The sequence below is a fragment of the Choloepus didactylus genome, chromosome 18, assembly GCF_015220235.1.
Source record: "Choloepus didactylus isolate mChoDid1 chromosome 18, mChoDid1.pri, whole genome shotgun sequence".
Taxonomy (NCBI): Eukaryota; Metazoa; Chordata; class Mammalia; order Pilosa; family Megalonychidae; genus Choloepus; species Choloepus didactylus.
Genome location: NC_051324.1, coordinates 47,786,785 through 47,807,968, shown reverse-complemented (window position 1 = coordinate 47,807,968; position 21,184 = coordinate 47,786,785). Strand labels below are relative to the sequence as shown.

The 21,184-nt window shown below is 50.4% G+C and overlaps 3 protein-coding genes across 3 annotated transcripts; 1 reads left to right on the top strand and 2 right to left on the bottom strand.

Annotated features, from left to right (window-relative positions):
• Positions 1-1,596: 1,596 nt before the first annotated feature.
• On the bottom strand, positions 1,597-7,092 carry MRPL10 (mitochondrial ribosomal protein L10). Its single transcript, XM_037809124.1, has 5 exons — positions 7,006-7,092; positions 5,027-5,196; positions 3,164-3,328; positions 2,770-2,914; positions 1,597-1,999 (listed from the first exon to the last, which is right to left on the bottom strand). The coding sequence occupies exons 1-5, from the start codon at positions 7,055-7,057 to the stop codon at positions 1,743-1,745; spliced, it is 789 nt and encodes a 262-aa protein (XP_037665052.1). The 5' UTR covers positions 7,058-7,092; the 3' UTR covers positions 1,597-1,742.
• A 151-nt stretch (positions 7,093-7,243) lies between these two features.
• LRRC46 (leucine rich repeat containing 46) lies at positions 7,244-11,956 on the top strand. The gene is made up of 8 exons (XM_037809356.1): positions 7,244-7,553; positions 7,647-7,752; positions 9,104-9,212; positions 9,986-10,032; positions 10,257-10,366; positions 10,587-10,656; positions 10,980-11,128; positions 11,449-11,956. Exons 1-8 carry the CDS (start codon positions 7,544-7,546, stop codon positions 11,817-11,819), a joined length of 972 nt encoding a protein of 323 aa, XP_037665284.1. The 5' UTR covers positions 7,244-7,543; the 3' UTR covers positions 11,820-11,956.
• Positions 11,957-12,472: 516 nt separating this feature from the next.
• On the bottom strand, positions 12,473-19,340 carry SCRN2 (secernin 2). Its single transcript, XM_037808972.1, has 8 exons — positions 19,192-19,340; positions 18,615-18,788; positions 18,157-18,338; positions 17,446-17,645; positions 13,597-13,812; positions 13,297-13,462; positions 13,018-13,198; positions 12,473-12,771 (listed from the first exon to the last, which is right to left on the bottom strand). The coding sequence occupies exons 2-8, from the start codon at positions 18,786-18,788 to the stop codon at positions 12,613-12,615; spliced, it is 1,278 nt and encodes a 425-aa protein (XP_037664900.1). The 5' UTR covers positions 19,192-19,340; the 3' UTR covers positions 12,473-12,612.
• Positions 19,341-21,184: the final 1,844 nt, after the last annotated feature.

The window sequence follows — 21,184 nt, the reverse complement described above, 5'->3', positions numbered from 1 at the left end:
AGGGTTCTCGGAGGCAGGAGTCACTAAGCAGCACTGGGCAACGCTGGCTAGACCTGCTCTAGCATTCAAGAACTTCAAGTCTTTTAAGTCACTTCATACTGACTGAGCAACCCTGGGCATGTGCCACAGAGCTGGGCCCTATGGGAAACTGGTCCTGGACCAGGCCACGAAAAAGCCACTATGGATCACTGCTCAGCAGTGTGTGTCCAGGGCTAAGGAAGCAGTGGCATTGTTCCAGGTCCAGGGAGGATGCCGAACAGCCACCCTCCCCACGTCACCCCGTGCTAGGGCAGAACATACTCCAATCAAGGACAATGGTGGGCTTCTAGTTAGGAATCCTCTTTCATTAGACTGGGAGCTTCTAGGACTAGGTGTCCTACTTGAGAGCCTCCAGAACACCCCACTAAGAGAACCCTAGTTTTCCTCCAGGCCTTTTGTTCAGCACCGTTGGAGACATATTAACTTCTGTACAAAGCTGCCTTCAAAAGGACAGGCATGTAAGAGATGCCATTTGTGGGAGGAGGTATAGGAAGATGACAGGTTTGAATAAGGGAAGAGGAAAGATTCTCTAGGAAGGAAGTAGGAGCGTCAGAGATGGCAGAAGTGACCCTGAGAATAAACATGCAGGGAGGGTAACCTTATACACATCAAAATAGATTAAAGGAACTTCATTTTATCATCAAGCAGTGCCCCCAGCCTTTTTCACAACGTGGCACACCCCAAGGATTGAGAATTAACATCCGGATGCTGGGGCACTGGAATGGCTGGAAGGAGGTAAATGACATGGTGGAACTGTAGCCTATGGCATCCTTTGGGATTGGCTCTATAGCTGCTCACTGAATTGTGCCTTGAAGGGCTTCACCTTTCTGTATATACCTTATATTGTATAATAAGGAAAGAACTGAAATTGTGGAACTGTAACCCACAACAATTTCTGAAATTACCTATATGACTGCTTGTTGAGCTGTACATTGAGAGATGACACCTTTCTGTATGTTATATTTTACAATAATGGAAATGGCTGAAGTGGTGGAACTGTGACCCGTGACATACTTTGAGATCTGCTAACTACTTGTGAAATCGTATATTGTAAGTTATCACTGTTGTGTTGTATATGTTAAAGTTCACAATTTAAAAAAATGGAAAAAAAAATCTGAGCATCTCTGGGACCCACTTCAGCTAATGAGGAAGCGCTGTCATAGGAATTCAGGGGGCCATCTTCAGGGAAGAGCGACCCTGGTTCAAGTCCCTGTTCTGCCATTTGCTAACTGCATGACCTTGTACAAGCTATTTAACTTAAATGGGGACAGCCTGGAAAGGAATAAAGGCACATATACATGGAAAGTACTTAGCACTGTGCTTGGCACAAAGCTCTCAAGAGATGCCACTCTTGCCACTACTTCTCAACTGACCTATTGTGGAAGGTTGTACCCAGGAGGGGATAGGCTGGGGTAGGGAGATACAGGGAGCAGGGATGATGAATAAGGAGGCAGAGGGCAATACTTCATCTCAGATTCTCTGCCTTGGTCCTGAGAGCTGACAGATTTTGCTCTTAGTAGGTCCCAAATTGGGAGAATGAAGGACAGATACAGTGACTGACAGCCTCTGCATTTTACAGTGGCCCTGTGGAAGCCAGGTAACAAACTCTACTCCCCCACCCCAAGATCTTCCCCATATCCGACAGAGGACAGCACGGCCATTAGGGTCAGAGTGTATTTGTGGGCAGGGCTGGGTATGACGGGCTATGAGCCCGGAACAGTGTCAGGAGGCTCCGGCTTCCCGCTGGCTGGCATGACGGCATCCCCCTCTCGCTGCTGTCTGACGTACTGATCCAGCAGGGTGGTCAGCTGGAGGGGCGGGTGCTGAAGTAGGGAGCAGGTCCGGGCCATGGGGAGAGTGAGCCCTCCTACCAGCTCCCCCCGCACCAGGGCCAGGCTGGGGAGCTTGGAATAGTGGAGGAAGCCCTGCCTGCTGAGGATGGTATCATCGATGCAGCCACCTGGAAAACAACAGTGTCAGCCCCACTCCCTGCACACTCATCATGCCACCTTCCCCACAAATGCCTTTCCTCTGAAAATGATATTCCAGCTCTAGGAATTTGCTCTCCCTTGCCCTTCTCCACCTCCCAACCTTCCCTAGGATACTGGTTCCTCCGTGTCCCCCATCCCACTTTCACTCTGCTTGCAATCAGTCCTCTCCCCTCCTCCTTCCTAACTCTTTCTTCAGAAAAAACCCGTCAGTGTTTTCCAAACTTTCTTGAAGACAAGAATCATGGAAGTGGGGCAGAGATTCCTGAGACCCCAAAGAGGTCTAATAAATCTGAATTTCCTGGAGAGATGCCCAGTATTCTTGATAGAGGAAGTACCCCTGGTGATTCTTAGCTTCAGGGGAGACTAGGAAACACAGCTCATTGTCCTGCAGCACTCTCTATTTGGGCTCTTTCATTCAGGTATCTTCATCTGTGTGAGCTGCAGCACCAACTACAACCATTGTAAGACTTGAGGTGTCTGCACTTCCTCTCCCCACAGAGCCCAGTTCATGTTCACTCCACTTTCCCTAGTCTTTCCTGCAGTGCAGAGGTGGTCTGGAGTAATGAGGCCCCATCAGTTCTCAATAAATGGTGCTGCTGACTCAGGCCCCATCAGAAAATGAGGTTCCCTCCAAGGTAGCCATGGTTTTACCCAGACAGAATGAGCACATGGCACCAGGCTGCTGGAGCACCCACTCCACTCCGCTTCATGGAGCTGGCAGGGAGGGGTGCTTGCTCACCTAGCAGTGGCAGGAAAGGGATGCTCTTCAAGACTCGCACCATCTCCTTGACCTTGGGCTCTTCACTGAACAGCAGCAGGTTATGCCCCACAAAAAGGGGCAGCAGGTTTTGGTACTTGGAATCTTCCAGGAAGGGCTTCAGGATCTGGAATGGCAGGAAAACAATGGCTTATTAATGGGAGGGAGAGCCACCCACCTTGGTCATAGGGGCATCAGGCCAAGGGTGCAACCCAAGGGCTCCTCAGCCCCTAATTGCAGTTGAGGCAGCAGAGACTAGAGAGTTGTTTGTGGCGGGGAGGAGTTGGACGTGCCATAGGTGAGGAGCAGATGTTGAGGTCTGAGTCTGGAGGGCTGGGGGAAGACAGCAACCCATGCCAGAGGGCCCACTTCCTACCTGGTTGGGGAAGGCCTTCGTCAAGATCTTGTGTTTCCGCAGCTGATGCCGTATAAGCAGCTTGTCCTCTGCACTCAGAGCCACGTTCTGGCAGACAGCTATCATTCGGTTGTCTCGGAAAACTGCTGCCACCTCCCGTCGGAGGAGCCGGATGAGGCCTGTCTCCTAGAGTCAGGAAGGGACAGCCAAGGGGACACAAGTTGCCTCTTCTCCTTGCACTCTCCCCAACACACACTCTCTCAGGGAAAGGTGTTGAGGCTTCTAGTGACACCCAAGTGTGAGAAACATCAGGGAATAGGGAGGAGAGTTGACTCTTAGAGACATGTTACATCTCTGACTCTAACCTTTTCCTTTTCATTAGATAACTGCAGTCTTTAGAGCAGTGTTTTTCAAACCTGTGAACACCTGGTCCCTCTGAACAGGTCAGTGGCCACTCCAGTTAACATTATTTGACAATAATGTTGTCAAAATTACTTCAAATTATACCTATGATACTGTACTCATGTTAAATTATTTTACCAATTATAAATACAAGCCAACTCTAGTGTTAATTCAAAATTGAGACATTTTCATTCATTTTCTCAAAGTTGAGAACTTGTGGACCCAAAAATATATTCACAGAACTCCATAAACACTGGTTTAGAGATTTTTTTTTCCAAAGCAATGATCCCAAAACTTATTTAAACAGTGGAGTGCCTGGAAGGCATGGTGCTCTTTGCAAAATTCCATGAAAATACTAACACAAACAAGTTAAAACAGAAGATTCACTTGTATGCAAAATCTAGATTCTAGATCTGCCCTGTCCAATACAGTAGCCACTAGCCACATGTAGCTATTTACAGTTAAATTAATTAAAATTAAATGCAATTACAAATTCAGTTCTTTAATCACACTAGCTTCATTTCACTTGCTCAATAACCACACATAGCTAGTGGCTACCATACTGGACAGGCAGATATAGAACATTTTCATCATCCCATTCCAGAAAATTCTATCGTATGGGCTATTTTACATTCTTGGGTAGTTATGAGGTAGTATACTTCATTAGCTTAAGAAAAAACTATGAAAGAACAACTTAACTGGGAAAGTTCTACCCAATGACTTTAATTTTGTTTTAATGGGGGGTGGTGGGAGGAATCCTGTCAATCAATTTTAACTGGGCAAAAGCAAAGTCCTGCTGATAGAGTCCCCGCCACTGAAACAGCACTGCTCTAGAGGCTGACCCTCCAGTCTCATTTAAGACAACTCTTTTTTCCATTAGTCCTTAAGGAATCTCTGCTGAATGACCCATCATTACTTCCATCAGTGTTTGACATGTGACCTAATCTGTCAGGCTGTAGTTGCTGCTAAGTTCCCATATTCTAACCTCTATCAGGAATGGCCAGCTAACTAGCCCTCAAACAGCATTAGACTACTAGAAAACTAGAATTCATTAGGTACTTACAATAACAGAAATCACCATTAAAGCTACAAATTCTCCATTGGTCTTTCTGTTCCTTTTTTTAAGGACATAAAACCTCTACCATTCCTCCAGAAAAATCTGGAAGCTTTGGCTCCTCTTAGAACAAGAGACATACACTCCCCTACCTTCACCTGATTGGATAGCTTTCTCATGTACCTTTTTGGAGATACGTAAAGAACAAAGCAAATTCAGGAGGCCCTTCCGGTCCATGAGCCCAAAGGCCAATAGAAAATCAAGTAGAGGTTTCATTTTAAAGTATGTGGATCATGGGCCAAAGTGGGGAAGTGAAGTAATGATGTGAGTGACTGTGGCCTGGAGCCTCCTTCACATGGCCACAGAGACAAGATCACTTTAACCCACCATCCCACCACCAAGTGATATGAATCCAGTCTCCACCTAACCTCCTGGGGTGGGCTGGGAGGCGATGGCAGGCATCTTGGGTTGACAGCTGGTTTGGGGGGAATATACTCAGTCAGAGCCATAAGCTTCTGCCGCTGAAAGTGCATCACGCGACGGTGGCGGGTAACAGCCTTGGAGCCATGACGGACAGTCTGGAGGGAGGGCAGCCAGCCTAGGAGGGGAGATGACAACATGGATGAGATGCAGGTTCTTGGAGGCTCTCGTCTGCCACAGATGGAGGAAAAGCACCTCTTTGGCAGAGACAGCCATGGCTCACAGAGCTAGACTCAACACAAGAGTGGGACAATGAATTGTCTCCTAGATCCTGAATTCCCAAGTCTTCTCTTCTCTTTTAATGGGTGATCTTGGGCTTGATCCTTTGAGGCTCGCTTTTCTCCAACTCTTCTTTATGTGTAGAGATGGGAGAAAAAGTGAAAACAAAGGAGAAAGTATTTTGAACACATTTAAAAGGGGGAGGGGGGAAACTTATTCTCAAAGGCCAAATAGTAAATATTTTAGGCTTAGGGGCCATATTGTTTCTGTTGCAACCACTCAACTCTGCCATTGTAGTGTGAAAGCAGCCATAGACAATATGTAAACAAATAGGTTCCAATAAAACTTTATTTACAAAAATTGGTGGCCACCTAAGCCACAGTTTGCCAACTCTTGTCTAAGCCCATGGTTCTCAAAGTGTGGTCCCTGACTAGCAACATCAGTATTACCTGGGAACTTGTTAGAAATGCAAATCCTCAAGCCTCTCCTTACATCTAGTGAATAAGAAACATTGGGTAGGGCCCAGCAAATAGTGTTTTAACAAAGTTCTCCAAAGTGCTTAAGTTTGAAAACCTCTGCTCTAAGCACTGCTCTGAAGCCTTCTCCCATGATTTGAGACAAGAGGAAAAACTTCATGCCACACTCCAGATCCCTCAAACAAGTCTCTCTTTTTATCTGCTCTTCTTGTTTACAGGTATCAGCCAGAGCACCCCTCAGAAGCCACTTGAAAGTCCTGAGCCAAAAGTGACCTTGACACAGGGCAAAGGCTAGAGCTTCCCACTTTCAGCCCTAACCCTGGCATGGGACTCAGGGGAAAGGTTCAGTTGGAAGGTGGCTCTAACACAGAGAGCAGGGATATTCCTGGGTCAAGAGTTTTTATTGCCAGTGGCCATAAAACATAATTGTTAAGAGCACAGGCTTTGGAGTCAGATGGAACTCAAACTTATTCCCTCTTCTGCTATGTATTAGCTGTAACCTTGACCAGTCACTCAACTGGTCTGAACTTGTTTCCTCACGCACAGAGTGAATGAAAATGTCTTCCTCATTGGGTGCATTAAGATTTAAATGTGATAATGCATAAAGCATCTATGACAGTGTCTGGCTTGTATGAAGTACTCAAATGCATTCACTAAACAAACATCAATTGCATGCCTACTAATGTCAGGCACCATGCTATGTTGAATGAACATGGTTCTGCCCTTACAGAGTCTACAGTCTAATCGACTCAAGTTAACAAACAAATGCAAAATCACAGACTGAGAGGGGCTAAGGGATCAACCAACTGGTGTAAAATAGAGTTTAACAAAGGAAATCTGCTTTGAAGAGGGTGGCGAGGGAGGGCGTGAGGCGGTGACATTTAGACAGAGACCTTAATCATCAGAAGGGAACACAGCGCCAAAAGTCGGGGACAAGGAGTGGTCCAAGCAAACGAAACTCTGCGGGCAAGAGCTGGGTGGATTAGAGAAACTCGAAGAAGGCATGAGCACGGGGGCGTAGGGGGCAAATATTGCTCTTGTTGCTGCTGTTGTTTCTGGAGTCATAAGGAACTGGGTAGAGTTAAGGAAGTCGGAGATGTACTTGGCGTCAGGAGCTACCGGGAGCCGTCTGGGGTCAGAGACTATGGGAAGGGATCAGCAGTAGAGGAGGAGAGACCAAGACTAGAGAGCGCCGGTGAGACCGCGCCGTGAGGTCTCGGGATGCTCCTTACCCGCCGCGGGCAGGAAACTCCCTCGCGACAACACAGCCACGGCCGCAGCCATCTCTGCCGGAAGAAACGACGGGAGCCGAAGGGAGACGGAAGGAGCTAAGGATTATGGGTCGGCGGGTTCTGCGGCCGCAGGCAGCGCGCGGATCCACCGGCTGGAGCAGTAATCCGCATGCGCTGGGCGGGGCACCTGCGAGCCCGCCCTTCCCCCTGCCCCTCGCCTGGCGTCTGGTCTCTTAGCAACGACTGCAGATTGCTTGAAACCGTCCCTTCTTCACCTTCCCTCTGCCCACAATCCCACAGTTTACTGTCCGCAAAGCCGCTCTACACCCATGCGATCCCAGACCTTGCACTTCGGTTTGCTTTTGTCTTCGACCCCACCCCAACAAACCTGCTCTGAATCAACCCCTTTCCCTTATCCCCCGAGTCTCTGAGCTACTCTCTTCTCATACCATCCTGGGTTCTGCCATCCTTAGAGGCAGTCCAAGCTGCTCGGTCCCTCTTCGTTCCTCCCCTCCCCAGGCCGGCAGCCTCTTGGATCATGCCTGGAGGTGAGTAGGAAAGTGCGATGGTGGGTAGACCGTTGGATAGTAGTGGGGTTCAAGAATGAGGAAATGTGACAGTTGGATTCATTTTTTTCACAGCTAAGCTTGCTCAGAGTTCAGAGAAAGGGGACGTCTGCATTACAGAAGCCCTTATCATTAAGCGGAACTTGACATTCCCTGAAGATGAGGATCTGTCAGAAAGGATGTGAGTGCATGAGGGAGGAAAGAGATGCTGGAAGGTTGGGAAGGTTGAAACACACAGGAGGACATTCCCCAGGCTGAAATGATTTTTCAACTCATCTGTGACTCCCCCTTTACTTAAAGCACACATCCAATCAGTGGTAATGCCCAACTGAATTTCTCTCCTTAAAGATCTTTCTGTCTCTTTTTCACCATCCAAGTTCCACTGCCTTAGATGAGGCTCTCAACAGGCTCATTGCAACAAATTCCTAACTAGTCTCCCTGCCCCCAGTCCAGTCTCCCCACACTGTTGTCAGTGATCCTTTCAAAAGACAGATCTGATCAGACACTCCCTGAGAGAACCTTCCTTGTCTCCTTGGTTCCTCCAGAATAAAATCCAAATGCCTTAGCATGAGTTGACTTCTGACACCTTTTCACCCTTATCTCTTGCCACTCTCCACAAGTATACAATTCCTGTAAGACACTGTGCTCTCACACCTTAGCACCTTACTACTGAGGTGGTCCAGGGCCCAGCAGCATTGGCATCACCTAGGAGCTTCTTAGAAATGAAGAATCTCAGGCCCACCCCAGACCTACTGAATCAGAATCTGCATTTTAACAGTACCCCTGGGTGACTCGCAGACACATTAATGTTTGAGAAGGGTATGAATTAGTACATGCTATTCTTTCTCCTTGAAAGCCTTCTCCCCTTCCTTATTCCATTTTCCCTGCTAATTCCCGCTTATCTGTCACCTCCTCCAGGAAGCATTCCCTGATTCCCTTACCTGAATTGGGAGCATAGCTTATGTACTCCTTTAGTCCCTTGTACTTGCCTCTGTCATCCGCTTGTCATGTGCTTGACCTGCTTCCTTAATTGTGAGAGGCAGAGATTCTGTCATTTGTCTCTAGAAGGCACTCAGTAAACATTGTGGAATTAATAACTGGATGGTTGGCACAAGTGGCATTCCCTCCATGGCCACACAGAAGAGAGGTGAGGAAGGGTCTTCCTGCAGAGATTGTTTCATGTCTGTCCCAACCCCTGCTTCCATCAGCCAAGCTGGTCTGAGGTTTCTCTTTCCTCTGAATCTCTCTGGGAATCATAAGCTGCCATCACGCAGTTTCCCAGTCAGAGGGTCCTTGTTCCTCTCTCATTCTGCTCCTTCTCAGTGCTCCTGACAGAGAGCCAGGTCTTCGAGTCAACCCAGTTTCATGTTCTGGACACCCCCCTCAAAAGTCAAGAAGCTCTTCCTGACGTCTGCTCAAATCACTCAGCCATCTACCCCTCCTTGAAACACCTTCCTTCCTCCCCAGTCCCATCTTCCGTGCTAGGAGACCAGAAATGGTCTCTACATCCCACCCTGCCCGTCTTCTCCCAGGTTTCACACTCTTGCAGAACTGGAGACTGTCCGCCTGGACCGGGAGGGGATTACTGCTATTAGGAACTTAGAGGGCCTCCAGAATCTTCACAGCCTCTACCTGCAAGTGGTAAGGTTTTGCCCCACTCCCCACCCCCCACTGTGGACCAAGTCTGTCTGATATGAAAGAAACCAGCCAGGTCATCTTTGGCATTTGGCAGGCAGACCTTCATTTAAATCGTCCCCAGCTGAATTAGGAATTCTCCTGAATTGAAAGACTGATTCCCCAAAGAGAGATCCTGAACATGCTCTTGAGTCAGTTTTTGGGTCATATACTTTTCATCTAGAAGTTCTTGGTGTCTACCCTAAATCTCTCATGTTACATATCTCAAACCCATTTCTTATTTTGAAGAAAAGGAAAAAGGAACTGAGCAGATTCCTCTACACCCTTCAGAACTTGAAGGCTGTCATTGGTGATGGCGACAGTAGTGGTTGATCTTCAGCCTTCCCCAGGCTGAATATACCCCACTCCCTTAACCTTTCCCCACAGAAACTTTACAAATCAAATCAAGTCAGTATATGCTCATGCTTCCCAAGGCCTTTTCCTTTTCCCTGGGGCTGTTTGCTTTCCTTCTCTAGTTCCCAGGTCACTCTTTGGTTGTGGGGTCAGAGTGGTATACTTTAATCAAGTGTAGCCAGCCCCAAGTTTACACTCTTAACTATCCACATGGAGAAAGCAAATCACACGAAGGTAATGGCAACCATTTCAAGAAGTGGGATGCTCATTCCCAAGGTGCTAGATCTCCAGCTGCATTAGTAGACATGATTTGGGGGCTGTCCCCTTAAAGCCCCCCCCCCAGAAACCTCAGCTGGTTCCCCCCCCACCTTGGTTTCTTTCTGCAGAATAAGATCCAGCGAATAGAGAACCTGACCTGCGTCCCCTCCCTGTGGTATGTCGTGCCAGGGCTTAGGTTGGAAGGCAGGGGTGGGGGTGCTTGGAAACACCCCGAGAAACTGGTTCAGACTTATCCAAGTCTGGCTCCTTGTCAGCTGAAGAGCCTCGCTCTGCTTCCCTCACCCCAAAAGGCCAAACCTAGGTGCCTGCTGCCCTCCTCTCTTCCTCTGGCTACTCTGAGAGTCAGCTCTGTCTCTGACCTACTCCCTTCCCCTACAGCTTCCTGTCTCTGGCAGGAAACCACATCAGGCAGGTGGAAAACCTCCGTGACCTCCCGCACCTCCAGCTTCTAGACCTTTCTGAGAACCTGATAGAAACGCTGAAGCTGGGTAGGGACACCCTTGCCCTGGCTCAGTGAATGAGCCCGATGGGACACTCTTCCACTCTGCCTCCACTTCCCCGTGCCTGCATTAGGCACCCTGCCCCCCATACCCACTTCATCCTCCGGGGGTTCCAGGGGGTTGGCAAGAGAGGTAGAGGCAGCAGGGGCTTTGGACTGGAAGATGGGTATAAGAACCTCCTCCTCCCGCCTCCCTTGGGTGTGTGCAGATGAGTTCCCCCAGAGCCTTCTCATCCTCAACCTGACTGGAAACAGCTGCACCAAGAAGGAGGGCTACAGGTGAGGAGGAAATGAGGGCGAGCTCTCAACAAGGGGTGATGGCCGAGCTCCACCCACTGACCCCACGCCGGCTCCCTCACAGCCTGCAACCCTGGGGTCGCCGTCCATGATGCTTCTCCTCCCCCAGCACAGCTGAGTCGGCCCCTCTTCCCCTTCCACTCCCATAACTCCACATGAACCCAACCCTTGGCTCTTTGGGGTTGGCTACAGCCCCCATCTCCTAGCTTGTGAGCCACCACTCCTTGAGGTGGGGTGCTGTGCCTTGGGTCTTTGTATCATCCCAGGGGCCCTCCTGGGTAGCCTCTCCCCCCTCCCCCTGGCAGGGAGCTGGTGACTCAAGCCCTGCCTCTGCTCCTGGACCTGGACGGGCAGCCTGTGCTGGAGCGCTGGACCTCGGACGAGGAGGACAAAGCTTTAGGCGATGAGGATGAGGAGTTCCCGGAGCTGAGCAGCCCATTCTGCTCAGAGCAAGGTGGCCCTACTTTCCAAGGCTTGCAGCCTCCCCAGAGCCCAGCCCTGCCCTGTGGAGGTGGGGGGACTAAGATGGTTGTGGTGTCTGGGGAGGTGGCCCCAAGCCAAGATCAGTACCTGGGCCAGATGTGGTAGAGAATGCAGCCAGGGCAGGCGTCAGTCCTGGGCATGCAGGAGACTCAGCCCTCCCCAGCCTCAGCCTCAGGCGCCTCCCCATTAGAGATGGCAGGGTTGGGGGTTGGCTCAGGGGATCTATCTGGGACCTTCTCCTTCAGCCCAGGGGGCCTCCTCCACCAGCCAGAATCCTGGCCCCCCTCACAGGTTTCCTCAAGGAGCTGGAGGAGGAGATGAGCAGGCACAAGGAGCGCAGGCAGCAGGTGGCCCTGCTGGAGCACCTTCTGAGGATGGAGACAGAGCCCGTCCTCACTGGCTTCCCCCCGATGCCCGGGGAACCCATGGCTGGGGACAGCAGCCTTCTTGCCACTCCCAGGCAAGGGAAGAAGACTCCCCCCGAGCCCACCTCCTCACCCCAGGCATCTTCTGCCACCAAGAAAACTTGCACTGTGGTTTCCACGGGCCAGCAAAGCACTGGCCAGGCACGGAAGGAGACCAGAGCAGCCACAGGCCCCAAGGCCTCCCTGGCTGCGGCCCCTGGCACAGCCAAAACCACGACCAAGAGAATCAAGAAATGAAATGCGGCCTGTCCCTGTCAGCAAAGCCCCAGGAACAAGACAGTGCAAAGAACAAGGAGCTGAGTGGGCTGCCCTGTGTTCTCACAGCCCTCACCTGGGGCTAGAGCCGTCCCCAATAAATTGTCTCTGGGCCTCAACCATGGCTTTCATGTCATCTGGGAGCATCTTGGGGGAAGCAACTAGTAAAGGCATCAGGAAACCCCCGCAGAAAGTACAGGGCCTTAAAGAGCAGCCGGATTCTAAAGTACAAGTTCCTAATCTTTCAGGACATCCCCAAAGGCCTAGCACCCCTTCCCAGCACCCCCACCCCCTGGTGTCCTGGCTCCTGTATGGGTGGGAGGTGGGCACCAGCTCATGGAGGACACCATCGCATGGTGGGCATGCTGCCCTGCCACCTCCCGCTGCCCTCCAGGGGTCCAGGCCAGGGACTAAAACCGGAGGTCCTCATTCTCCCCAAATAGTAGCCACCCAGCCCGGTGGGCATTGTTTCTGGGGCACACACACCCACACACCCCCGCCCTCTCCTGCACAGCATTCACCTTCCAGCCACAAGTATTTGCCACCCAGCAAGGCCACCAAGGGCCTCGCTGCCAGCTCAGAGCCACCCTTTGCCCTCACTTGGCCCTCCCACCCCACTTGGACCTCGGATCAAGTTCATAGAACAAGAAAACAAAACACATTTATTAAAGCAAAGGCTGATCTGGCTGCTCAGGACAAGGCTGAGGGGTGAGGAGAGAGTGCTCTGACCCCACAGTACCAGCGGCAGGGCTGCCCCCCACCCCACCTCCGGTGCTCAGGCATACACCCAGCTCTCCCTCTCCACAAAGGCCTGGAAGAGGCCACCCAGCTGCCGGGGTGGCAGCACCCTCTCTCCAGCCAGCAGCCCCCGCACAGCCTCCAGGCCTTCCTGCTCCAGATCTCGCTGCATCTGCCGGAGCTGCGGCCCGCGGTCCTGCCCAGGAAAGGCCACCCTGGGTCCCCGGGACAGGCTGTCCTCCCGATCGAGGAGGGGGTATCAGCCTTTCACACAGGCAGGAGGACAGACAGACCACCTGACACTCTCCTGGATGGCTCGGCTTTGAAGGGAGGAACCCCCTTCCCCAGCTCTGGAGCTGCTCCTCCACTGTCCGGTCCCCTTTGATATTTCCAGGGTCCCAGTTGGGGGTGGGGGAGGTGAGCCCTTTGCCCTGGGAGTTACCTGCTCACTCTCCATCAGCCCCAGGGCGACCTGGTGACTGCGGTAGAGGGCGTGCCGGCGATCCACCTGAGTCTGGAACCGGGGCAGAGTCCGTGCAGGGTCCTGTGCTCCGAAAGTAGGGGACAGCACCTGGGGGGCCTGGGCTGCCCCCACCCCAAAGATGAAGGGTTTGAACACTGACCTAACAGAACACAATCAGAAGGATCGAGGCACATCACATCGCGTTCTCTCCCCTGACCGGGACACTCTCCTCATCACCCCCGCCCTCACTCTTCTCACCTGGAGGGGTCAGGTGTGGCAGTGAGGAAGTGGATGCAGGGCTGTGTGGGATCCCGGGGCAGGATGGACACCATGCTGGCTGTGGTGCGGAAGCCTCCAGAATCCATACAGATGCCACTCTCCTTGTCCCTGAGAATGGCCATCATGCCCTTGGCCGTGATGCTCCCTGCCAAAGGGGAGAGGGTGAGGCGGCCCCTGGCAAAGGGGAGTCCTCCAGCCACAGATCCGCAGCTGAGGGAGGGGAGGGGCTGGCACCGCTGTGGCCCTGCTGGCCCCACCCCGATCCAGACACCCGCTGACCTTGCTGTTGCTGCAGCAGCTCCCGCCCGGCCTTGAAGCGGGCCTTGGCGGCCTCCATGCGCACAGGCTGCTGGGTCAGCGAGAAGACCCGAGCGAAGTCAAAGGGGCCCTGCCCATCCCACCATCCCTGGGCCTGGGCATAGGCCCGGAGCTCAGGGTGCTCGGCTGAGATGTCAGTGCCAATGCTCAACTGGTTGGAGAGGTTCCGGCACCCCTCTGTGGAGGAAATAGGAAACAATTTTTAAGCACTTATGAGGTGCCAGATGCCGGGTGAGCTGCTGAGAACATGGTGGCAAAGAGAACAGACCTGCCCTTGTGGAACCTACAGCGTGGTGGGAGGGGGATGGACAAAATGATCACGAAAACAAATGTAAGCCCGAGATCCGGGCATAAAATCTGTAACTGAAGACTGTGGATCCAAGCCGGGAGCCCCCTTCCCCCACGGCCTGAGCTGCAAAGCCTCGTGGAGCCAGAGAACAGCTCTCTCTGAATGAACAAATGTGGCACAGCTAAGCTCCAACTGGGGTTTTAATTAACAAGTGTAGACTGCTCTATATGAATCCCCAACAAGCAGACAGAGGCTTTGGGTGAAGACTGACCTTGGAGAGCTTGAGGGTGGCCATGGACTGGCCCTGAAGGGGGCTTTCTGTCCCTGTTTTGGCTCAGTGGAGAAAGCCTCAGCCATTTTCAGTTCCCAGTGCTCTGACCCAGACAAGGGTGGAGATAGCACAGGCAGAGTCTATTCAAATGCTAATGACCTCTCCCAAGGTGGGGTATCTTCCCTAAGTGGAAAGGGGTGGGGCCCAGCTCTACTACCCGCCTTCCATTCAGAACCAGACTCCAGAGCCTGGGGGAAAACAGCCACAGGCCACACCTCCTTACACCAGTCTGGAGTTACAGGCTGACAGGTGCCACCTGCTGGGCAGAAAACCACAGTGACCCGAGGCCTCACAGGGTGTACCTATTTTCTAAGACACATCCTCAGGGAAACCAGATACTGAATAGTTCTTCCTTCTGGGACCTGAGCCCATTTTGGTCTGGGAAAACCTGATTGGGGTAACCAAGGAAACCATGTCTAGACAAGAGAAAACTACAACCTACACTAAGAGAAATGAAGTTATGGCCCAGTCAAAGGAACAAACTTACACTTCAACTCAGATACAGGAACTTGAACAACTAATACTAAATCAATTCAAAAAGTTTAGGGAGGATATGGCAAAAGAGATGGGCCATATAATAAAAACAGTGGGTGTACATAAGGTAGAAACTGACAGTTCGAGAAACCAACTGGCAGAATCAATGGAAATGAAAGGCACAACACAAGAGATGAAAGACACAATGGAGACATACAACAGCAGATCTCAAGAGGCAGAAGAAAACACTGAGGAACTAGAGAACAAGGCACCTGAAAGCCTACACATGAACGAATAGATAGAGAAAAGAATGGAAAAAATATGAGCAACGTCTCCAGGAACTTAAGGACAAAATGAAAATTAGGAATGTACATGTAATTGGTGTCCCCGAAGGAGAAGAGAAGAGAAGGGAAAAGGGACAGAAGCAATAATAGAGGAAATAATCAAAGAAAATTTCCCGTCTCTTATGAAAGACATAAAATTACAGATCTAGGAAGCGCAGCATGCCCCAAACAGAATAAATCTGAATAGGCCCATGCCAAGACACTTACTAATCAGATCATCAAACATCAAAGATAAAGGGAGAATCCTGAAAGCAGCAAGAGAAAAGCGATCCATCACATACAAAGGAAGCTTGATAAGACTATGTGTGGATTTCTCAAAAGAAACCATGGAGGCAAGAAGGAAGTGGGGTGATATATTTAAGATACTGAAAGAGAAAAACCACCAACCAAGAATTCTATATCCGGCAAAACTGTCCTTCAAGTATGAGGGAGAGCTTAAAATATTCTCTGACAAACAGACAATGACCGAGTTTGTGAACAAGATACCTGCCCTACAGGAAACACTAAAGGAAGCACTGCAGACAGAAAGGAAAAGACAGGAGTGAGAGGTTTGGAACACAATTTTGGGAGATAGTAGCACAGCAATGTAAGTACACTGAACAAAGATGACTGTGAGTATGGTTGAAAGGGGAAGGTTGGGACCATGTGGGATGCCAGAACAAAAGACAAAGGATAAAGACTGGGACTGTGTATCTCAGGGAAACCTAGGGTGCTCAACAATTGTGATAAAAGGTACAAATATGTTTTTACATGAGGTAGAACAAATGAATGTCAACATTGCAAGGTGTTAAAAATAGGGTGGGATTGGGGGGAAAATACAATCAACGCAAACTAGAGACTATAATTTAGAGAAACACTGTATTATGCTTCCTTTAATATAACAAAGGCAATATACCAAAGCTAAATGCATATGGGGCGGAGGGGGCACACAGGGGAAGGGTATTGGACTCCTGGCATTGGTGATGTTGTCTGACTGTATTTTACTTTACGTTAATGCTATGTTTCCTTCTGTTGCTTTCTAGCTGTCATGTTTTTTTTTGTTGTTGTTTTCTTTCTTTCTTTTTTCTTTTTCTTTTGTCTCTCTGGCTTCTTTGACTCTTCCTCCTCTTTGGGGAAGAAAAAGAGATGTCCTTATATAGATAGTGGCAATGGTGCTGAATACATAAATATGTGACTATACAGGGAACCAACAATTGTTTACTTAGGATGGAATATATGGTATGTGAGCAAAACCATCTTAAAAGAAAGGGGTTGATGAACAAACCTTGAGGGCACTCCATTGAGTGAAATAAGACAGACACATAAAGACAAATATTGCAGGATCTCATTGATATGAACTAATTATAATATGTAAACTCATAGACATGAAATATAAGTTACCAGGATACAGAATGAGGCTAAAGAATAGGGAGCAGTTGCTTATTATGAGCAGAATGTTCAACTAGGGTGAACTTAAACATTGGGAAATGGACAGGGGTGATGGTAGCATATTGTGAGAATAAATAACAGTGCAGAAAGGTGTGTGAATGTGGTGGAAAGGGTAAGCTCAGAATCACGTATGTCACCAGAAGGAAAGTTGGAGGTGAAAAGATGGGAATGTATAAAACAGTGAATCTTGTGGTGGACAATGCCTGTGATTAACTGCACAAATATTAAAAATCTCTTTCATGAACTAGAACAAATATATGACACTATAACTAGAAGTTAATAATAGAGAGGCATATAGGAAAAAATTTATACCTATTACAAACTATGTACTACAGTTAGTAGTATTTTAACATTCTTTCATCAACAGTAACAAATGTACTATACCAAAACTATGAATCAATAATGGGGGGTGGGGGGGTGGTTAGGGGTATGGGAGTATTTGAGTCTCCTTTTTTTGTCTTTATTTCTTTTCTAGAGTAATAATGTTCTAAAAATTGAAAAAAAAATTAATTGTGATGATGGATGCACAGCTGTATGATGGTAACATGGGCAATTGACTGTACACTTTGGATCTTTGGATAGTTGTATGATATGTGAACAGTCTCAATAAAAAATACATATATAAACAAAACAAAACAAAACAAATGTAAGCTTGCAACTGTGGTGAGTGCAATGAAGTGCCTGCTTGCATAGAAGGGGGGAATCTGACCACCCAGAGAAGTCCAGGAAGGCTTCCCAGAGGAAGCAACAAGCTGAGCTGGAGTTAACCAAGTGAAGTGGGGAGAAGAGTTCCCGAATGGGCCTGGATGTCCCAGCCACCTGAGAGGTTTGCCCCTGGCTTGGGGCCTCTCCCTGCCCCAACTATCTCTCTTGCCCCCTTCCCAAGGCTGGCACAGAGGGAACTTCTACGTCTGGGAGGTAGACCCCAGGCCCAGGTTCCTCACCCTGGATCCTCTGTGCGGCCCACAGCTTCCCGGCCGTCTCCAGGACCCACGCCTCAGTGCGGTCAGCCAGCAGGAAGGTGTTGTGGTAGCAGAAGGATGTGGGATCCTCCCGGCAGCTGCCCCCCTGCCCGTAGCACTCCAGCAAGCCTGTGATCACGTGCAGGGCCTCCTGGGCTGAGCTGCTCCGTTCCAAAGCCAGCCTGGCAAAGAGAGATCCAGGGGACAGAAGGGCAGAAGGGTGGTGGCTGGGGGTAGAGGCTCCAATGGGCAGAAGAGACCCAAGAGGTTTGACAACGGGCCCAAGTCACACAGCAAATCCACTGGCGTGTGGATCGTGTTAAGCCCAGTATGCCAGTGGCGTTCAAGCTGTGTTCTGGGGGTTCCATAAAAGGCCTGAGATGTGGTCTCAGAGACAGAACCCCCAGTCCCTCTTCAATTGGAAGTGCCCCGATTTTAACAGTTTTATAAATTGGGACTCTACATGAGATTTCATTTGAAAAGTTTTACTTCTAATTGAAAACAATTTCAAAACATTTTAAAACCACTGCCCTATTTCTGGGCCCAGGACAGGCCCAGAGGTAGCCACATTTGGGGGCTACTAATCTGCCTGTGGAGACTGGGTCAGGAGAGAGGAGGAGGCCCCCGTGAACCAGGTTGGGGGGAGGTAGGGTGGGCCTGGGGTAGGGGGGGTGAGGGAGGACAGGGCCGCACCTGAGTAAGTCCATGCCCAGCAGCGCCTCCCCCTCCCCAACTGGCTCCTTGGTCCACACAGCCTCGTTGCCGATGCAGACACCGTGCTCATTGGCGCCCATCTCGGCCCCCCACAGCCAAGAAGGGCGGCTCAGGATCACAGCATGGGTCTTCGACACCTGCTCCACCTCAATGTAGGTGCACTGGAGGTGGGGGCAGAGAACAGGGGCTGCTCAGGAAGGTGCATACGTATGGCAGGCTGGCACTGTGACACGTCCTTTTGAGGAAGGTCTCACTATTCCCATTTTACAGTTGAGGAAGCTGAGGGAGCTGGGGTCTACAGTGGGTAAATAACCAGCTCAGGATCCAGGTTGGTGGACTTGAAGCTCAGGCTCTTTCCACCTACATCTGGCAGCCTCCCAGATGTGGGGGACAGAGGAGGAAGGTCTTAGCAGAGCACGCGGTAAGGCCTGACCCACCTGGAGCCGGCTCCCAGGGGTGTGAGTGCCTGCCGGGACAAACACCACCTCCTGCACCTCATCCCAGGGTCTGTCCGAGTTCTTGGCAAAGATCACGGCGGGGATGGCCGAGGCGGGGGGCACCGACACAAAGCAGTCGCAGGAGCATGGGGTGTTAGGGTTCGACAACGCCATCTGGCAAAGAGAGAAGACCAGGGAACAGAAAGGCAGAAGGGCGGTGGCTGGGGTACAGGCTCTCAAGAGAAGAGACCCAAAGAAGATCTTTGGGAAGGGGTGAGAAGAACGGATCCCTCCCATGCTCCCTCCCCTAGGGAGCCCCCTCTCCCAACACATAGGAACAGACCCTCAGGGAAGACACTGCACCCACGACGCTCAGTGCACCCGAAGCACAAACAGCGCACGTGCCAAGCACCCACTCTCTCCCCACAAGCTCCGGGATTGGGGGTCAGCAGGCGGGCGCGCACTCCGAGGCCCCGCCCCTCCGGAGAGTCCCGGCCGTAGGAGCAGTCGTGAGGCCATCTCCAAGATCCCACGCTCCCGCGCTTGCCCCCTCCTCTGAATCCTGCATGCCCCTCACCCTCTCTCTCTCCCCAAGATCCCCGGCTCGGTCCCCGGCGCCACCTCCTCCGCTTCACGTCTGGTCCGTCCCATGGGGCGGACGCTGGGTGACCTGAAGGCCTCGGTTCCGGGGGCGGAGCCGGAACCGAGCTCCTGCAGTTTCGCTGTCTTCCACCAGGGTGCGCCCCAGCACCACTTCCTGGAGAAGAGCAGGCCTTCCAAGTCCTGCCAGGCTCCCTGCCCCTCCCGCGCGCCCCTCTCGGACCTGAAGAAAACCCGGGACGAATCCACGGGGCTCAGCCAATGGGGTCACTCTGAGCAGCTGCAGGTGGAAAGGTGCCCGCGCGATAAAGGAAGAAAGAAAAAATGTGCCTGTATTTCAGAGAGTGGGGGCTGCTGGGGCATCTGAAGATTAAGGAAGAGCCTGGCTACGTGCATCCTTGAATTCCAAAGGCTCCATCCCAAGCTGGTGGCCCCAGGGAAATAAGATACTAAGATACGTAAGAGCGGCCGCTTGAAGACAGTTGCATAACTATGTAACTTACACGTGTGACTGTGTGATTGTGAAAACCTTGTGGCTCCCACTCCCTTTATCCAGTGTATGGACAGATGAGTAGAAAAATGGAGACAAAAACTAAATGAAAAATAGGGTGGGATGGGAGGGATGGAATGCTTTGGGTGTTCTTTTTTACTTTTATTTTTATTCTTTTTGAAGTAAGGAAAATGTTCAAAAATTGATTGGGGTGATGAATGCATAACTATATGATGGTACTGTGAACAGTTGATTGTACACTGTGGATGATTGTATGGTATGTGAATATATCACAATACAACTGAATTTAAAATTAAAAAAAAAAAGGTGGTCACAGGTCAGGAAGTGCTGGAATAACATAAATTAATGCATTTTTTAAAAAAGGAAAGTACATACGTATGCATGAAACCCACCCGTCCCCAAAAAAGGCCTTTTCTGCCCCGAGTGCTCAAACTCACCAGAGGATAGTTTTGAAAGGAGATTTAGAAATTTCTAGTCCATAGTGAAACTGAAGCAGCAAAGAAGCCTTGGCCAAGGGGGTAACTGCTCATTAAAAACCATCTCTATAACCAGAATTTAAGTGAATTCCCTCCCACCCTTTTGCTGTCTGGAGCCCTCCAGGTGTGGGGAGAGCAGACAAGGCACATTATCTACTTCTCCCACAACATCCTGCCATCCAATCAGGGCTACTGCTTGGAGTCCTGGCCTTGGCAGCTGTGTCTGCCCGAGGTCATTCCTCAGATGGGAATGAAGGCAGAGGCCGCTGGCAATTATGGTTTCCCCAGGAGGCAGGTGGCAGGCAGCAGGCTGGGTGATGGCGTGAGGAGACCTGCCAGATAAGGCTATTGATGGAGGATCTGAAATCTGAGATATTTTCCCATTGCCTCTAGGTATACAAATCTGATCCCAGGAGGATGCTAGTTGTCCCCAGGGAGATGGACTTCACTTTCAGAAAGGAGGTTGTAACTTGCAGAGAAGAATGTCCTAGAAGCAGAGCTAGAAGCAGCCAAGAGCAGGCAGGGAAGGGCATTGTCTGGAACTCTGCAGGCTGGCCCCTCTCCTCGATTTCTGTTACTGATTTGCTGAGACTCTTTAACTGCAACGGCCTCAGTTTTCCCAGGAGTAAATGAAGGCACTGGACTAGATGAGTGGTTCTCTACTACAGGTGGAGTGAGGAGGGATTTTTTTTCCCACTGGCACATAACTCCCATTGAACAACACAGTACTCTAATGCTCTGTTACTCAAAGTGTAGTCTGCAGACCACCAGCATCATCCAGAAGCTTAAAAAGGCAGGATCTCAGGCCCCACCCCAGACGTACTGAATCAGAAACTGTATATTAATGACTCCCAGGTGTAAAGTTTAAGAAGCACTGCTCTAATATACCCCCAAAGGGCATAACTAAGTAGGGTATTGTGGAATGAGTAGGAGTATCTCAAAAAACCCCACAGGGGATTCTAATATGCCCCCTCCCAAATGGG

Bases quoted from the DNA above. Each gene is read 5' to 3' on its own strand.
- MRPL10 (XM_037809124.1), bottom strand. From the start codon at position 7,057: ATGGCTGCGGCCGTGGCTGTGTTGTCGCGAGGGAGTTTCCTGCCCGCG. The intron at 5,197-7,005 runs GTAAGGAGCATC...CTCCCCTCCTAG, and splicing joins GAGTTTCCTGCCCGCGGCGG to GCTGGCTGCCCTCCCTCCAG. The intron at 3,329-5,026 runs GTTAGGTGGAGA...TCCTGACTCTAG, and splicing joins CTCCCAGCCCACCCCAGGAG to GAGACAGGCCTCATCCGGCT.
- LRRC46 (XM_037809356.1), top strand. The intron at 7,753-9,103 runs GTGAGTGCATGA...GTCTTCTCCCAG, and splicing joins GAGGATCTGTCAGAAAGGAT to GTTTCACACTCTTGCAGAAC. The intron at 10,033-10,256 runs GTATGTCGTGCC...CTTCCCCTACAG, and splicing joins ACCTGCGTCCCCTCCCTGTG to CTTCCTGTCTCTGGCAGGAA.
- SCRN2 (XM_037808972.1), bottom strand. From the start codon at position 18,788: ATGGCGTTGTCGAACCCTAACACCCCATGCTCCTGCGACTGCTTTGTG. The intron at 17,646-18,156 runs GTGCGGCCCTGT...TCTCTTTGCCAG, and splicing joins CTGGGCATGGACTTACTCAG to GCTGGCTTTGGAACGGAGCA. The intron at 13,813-17,445 runs GTGAGGAACCTG...TTTCCTCCACAG, and splicing joins GGCCGCACAGAGGATCCAGG to AGGGGTGCCGGAACCTCTCC.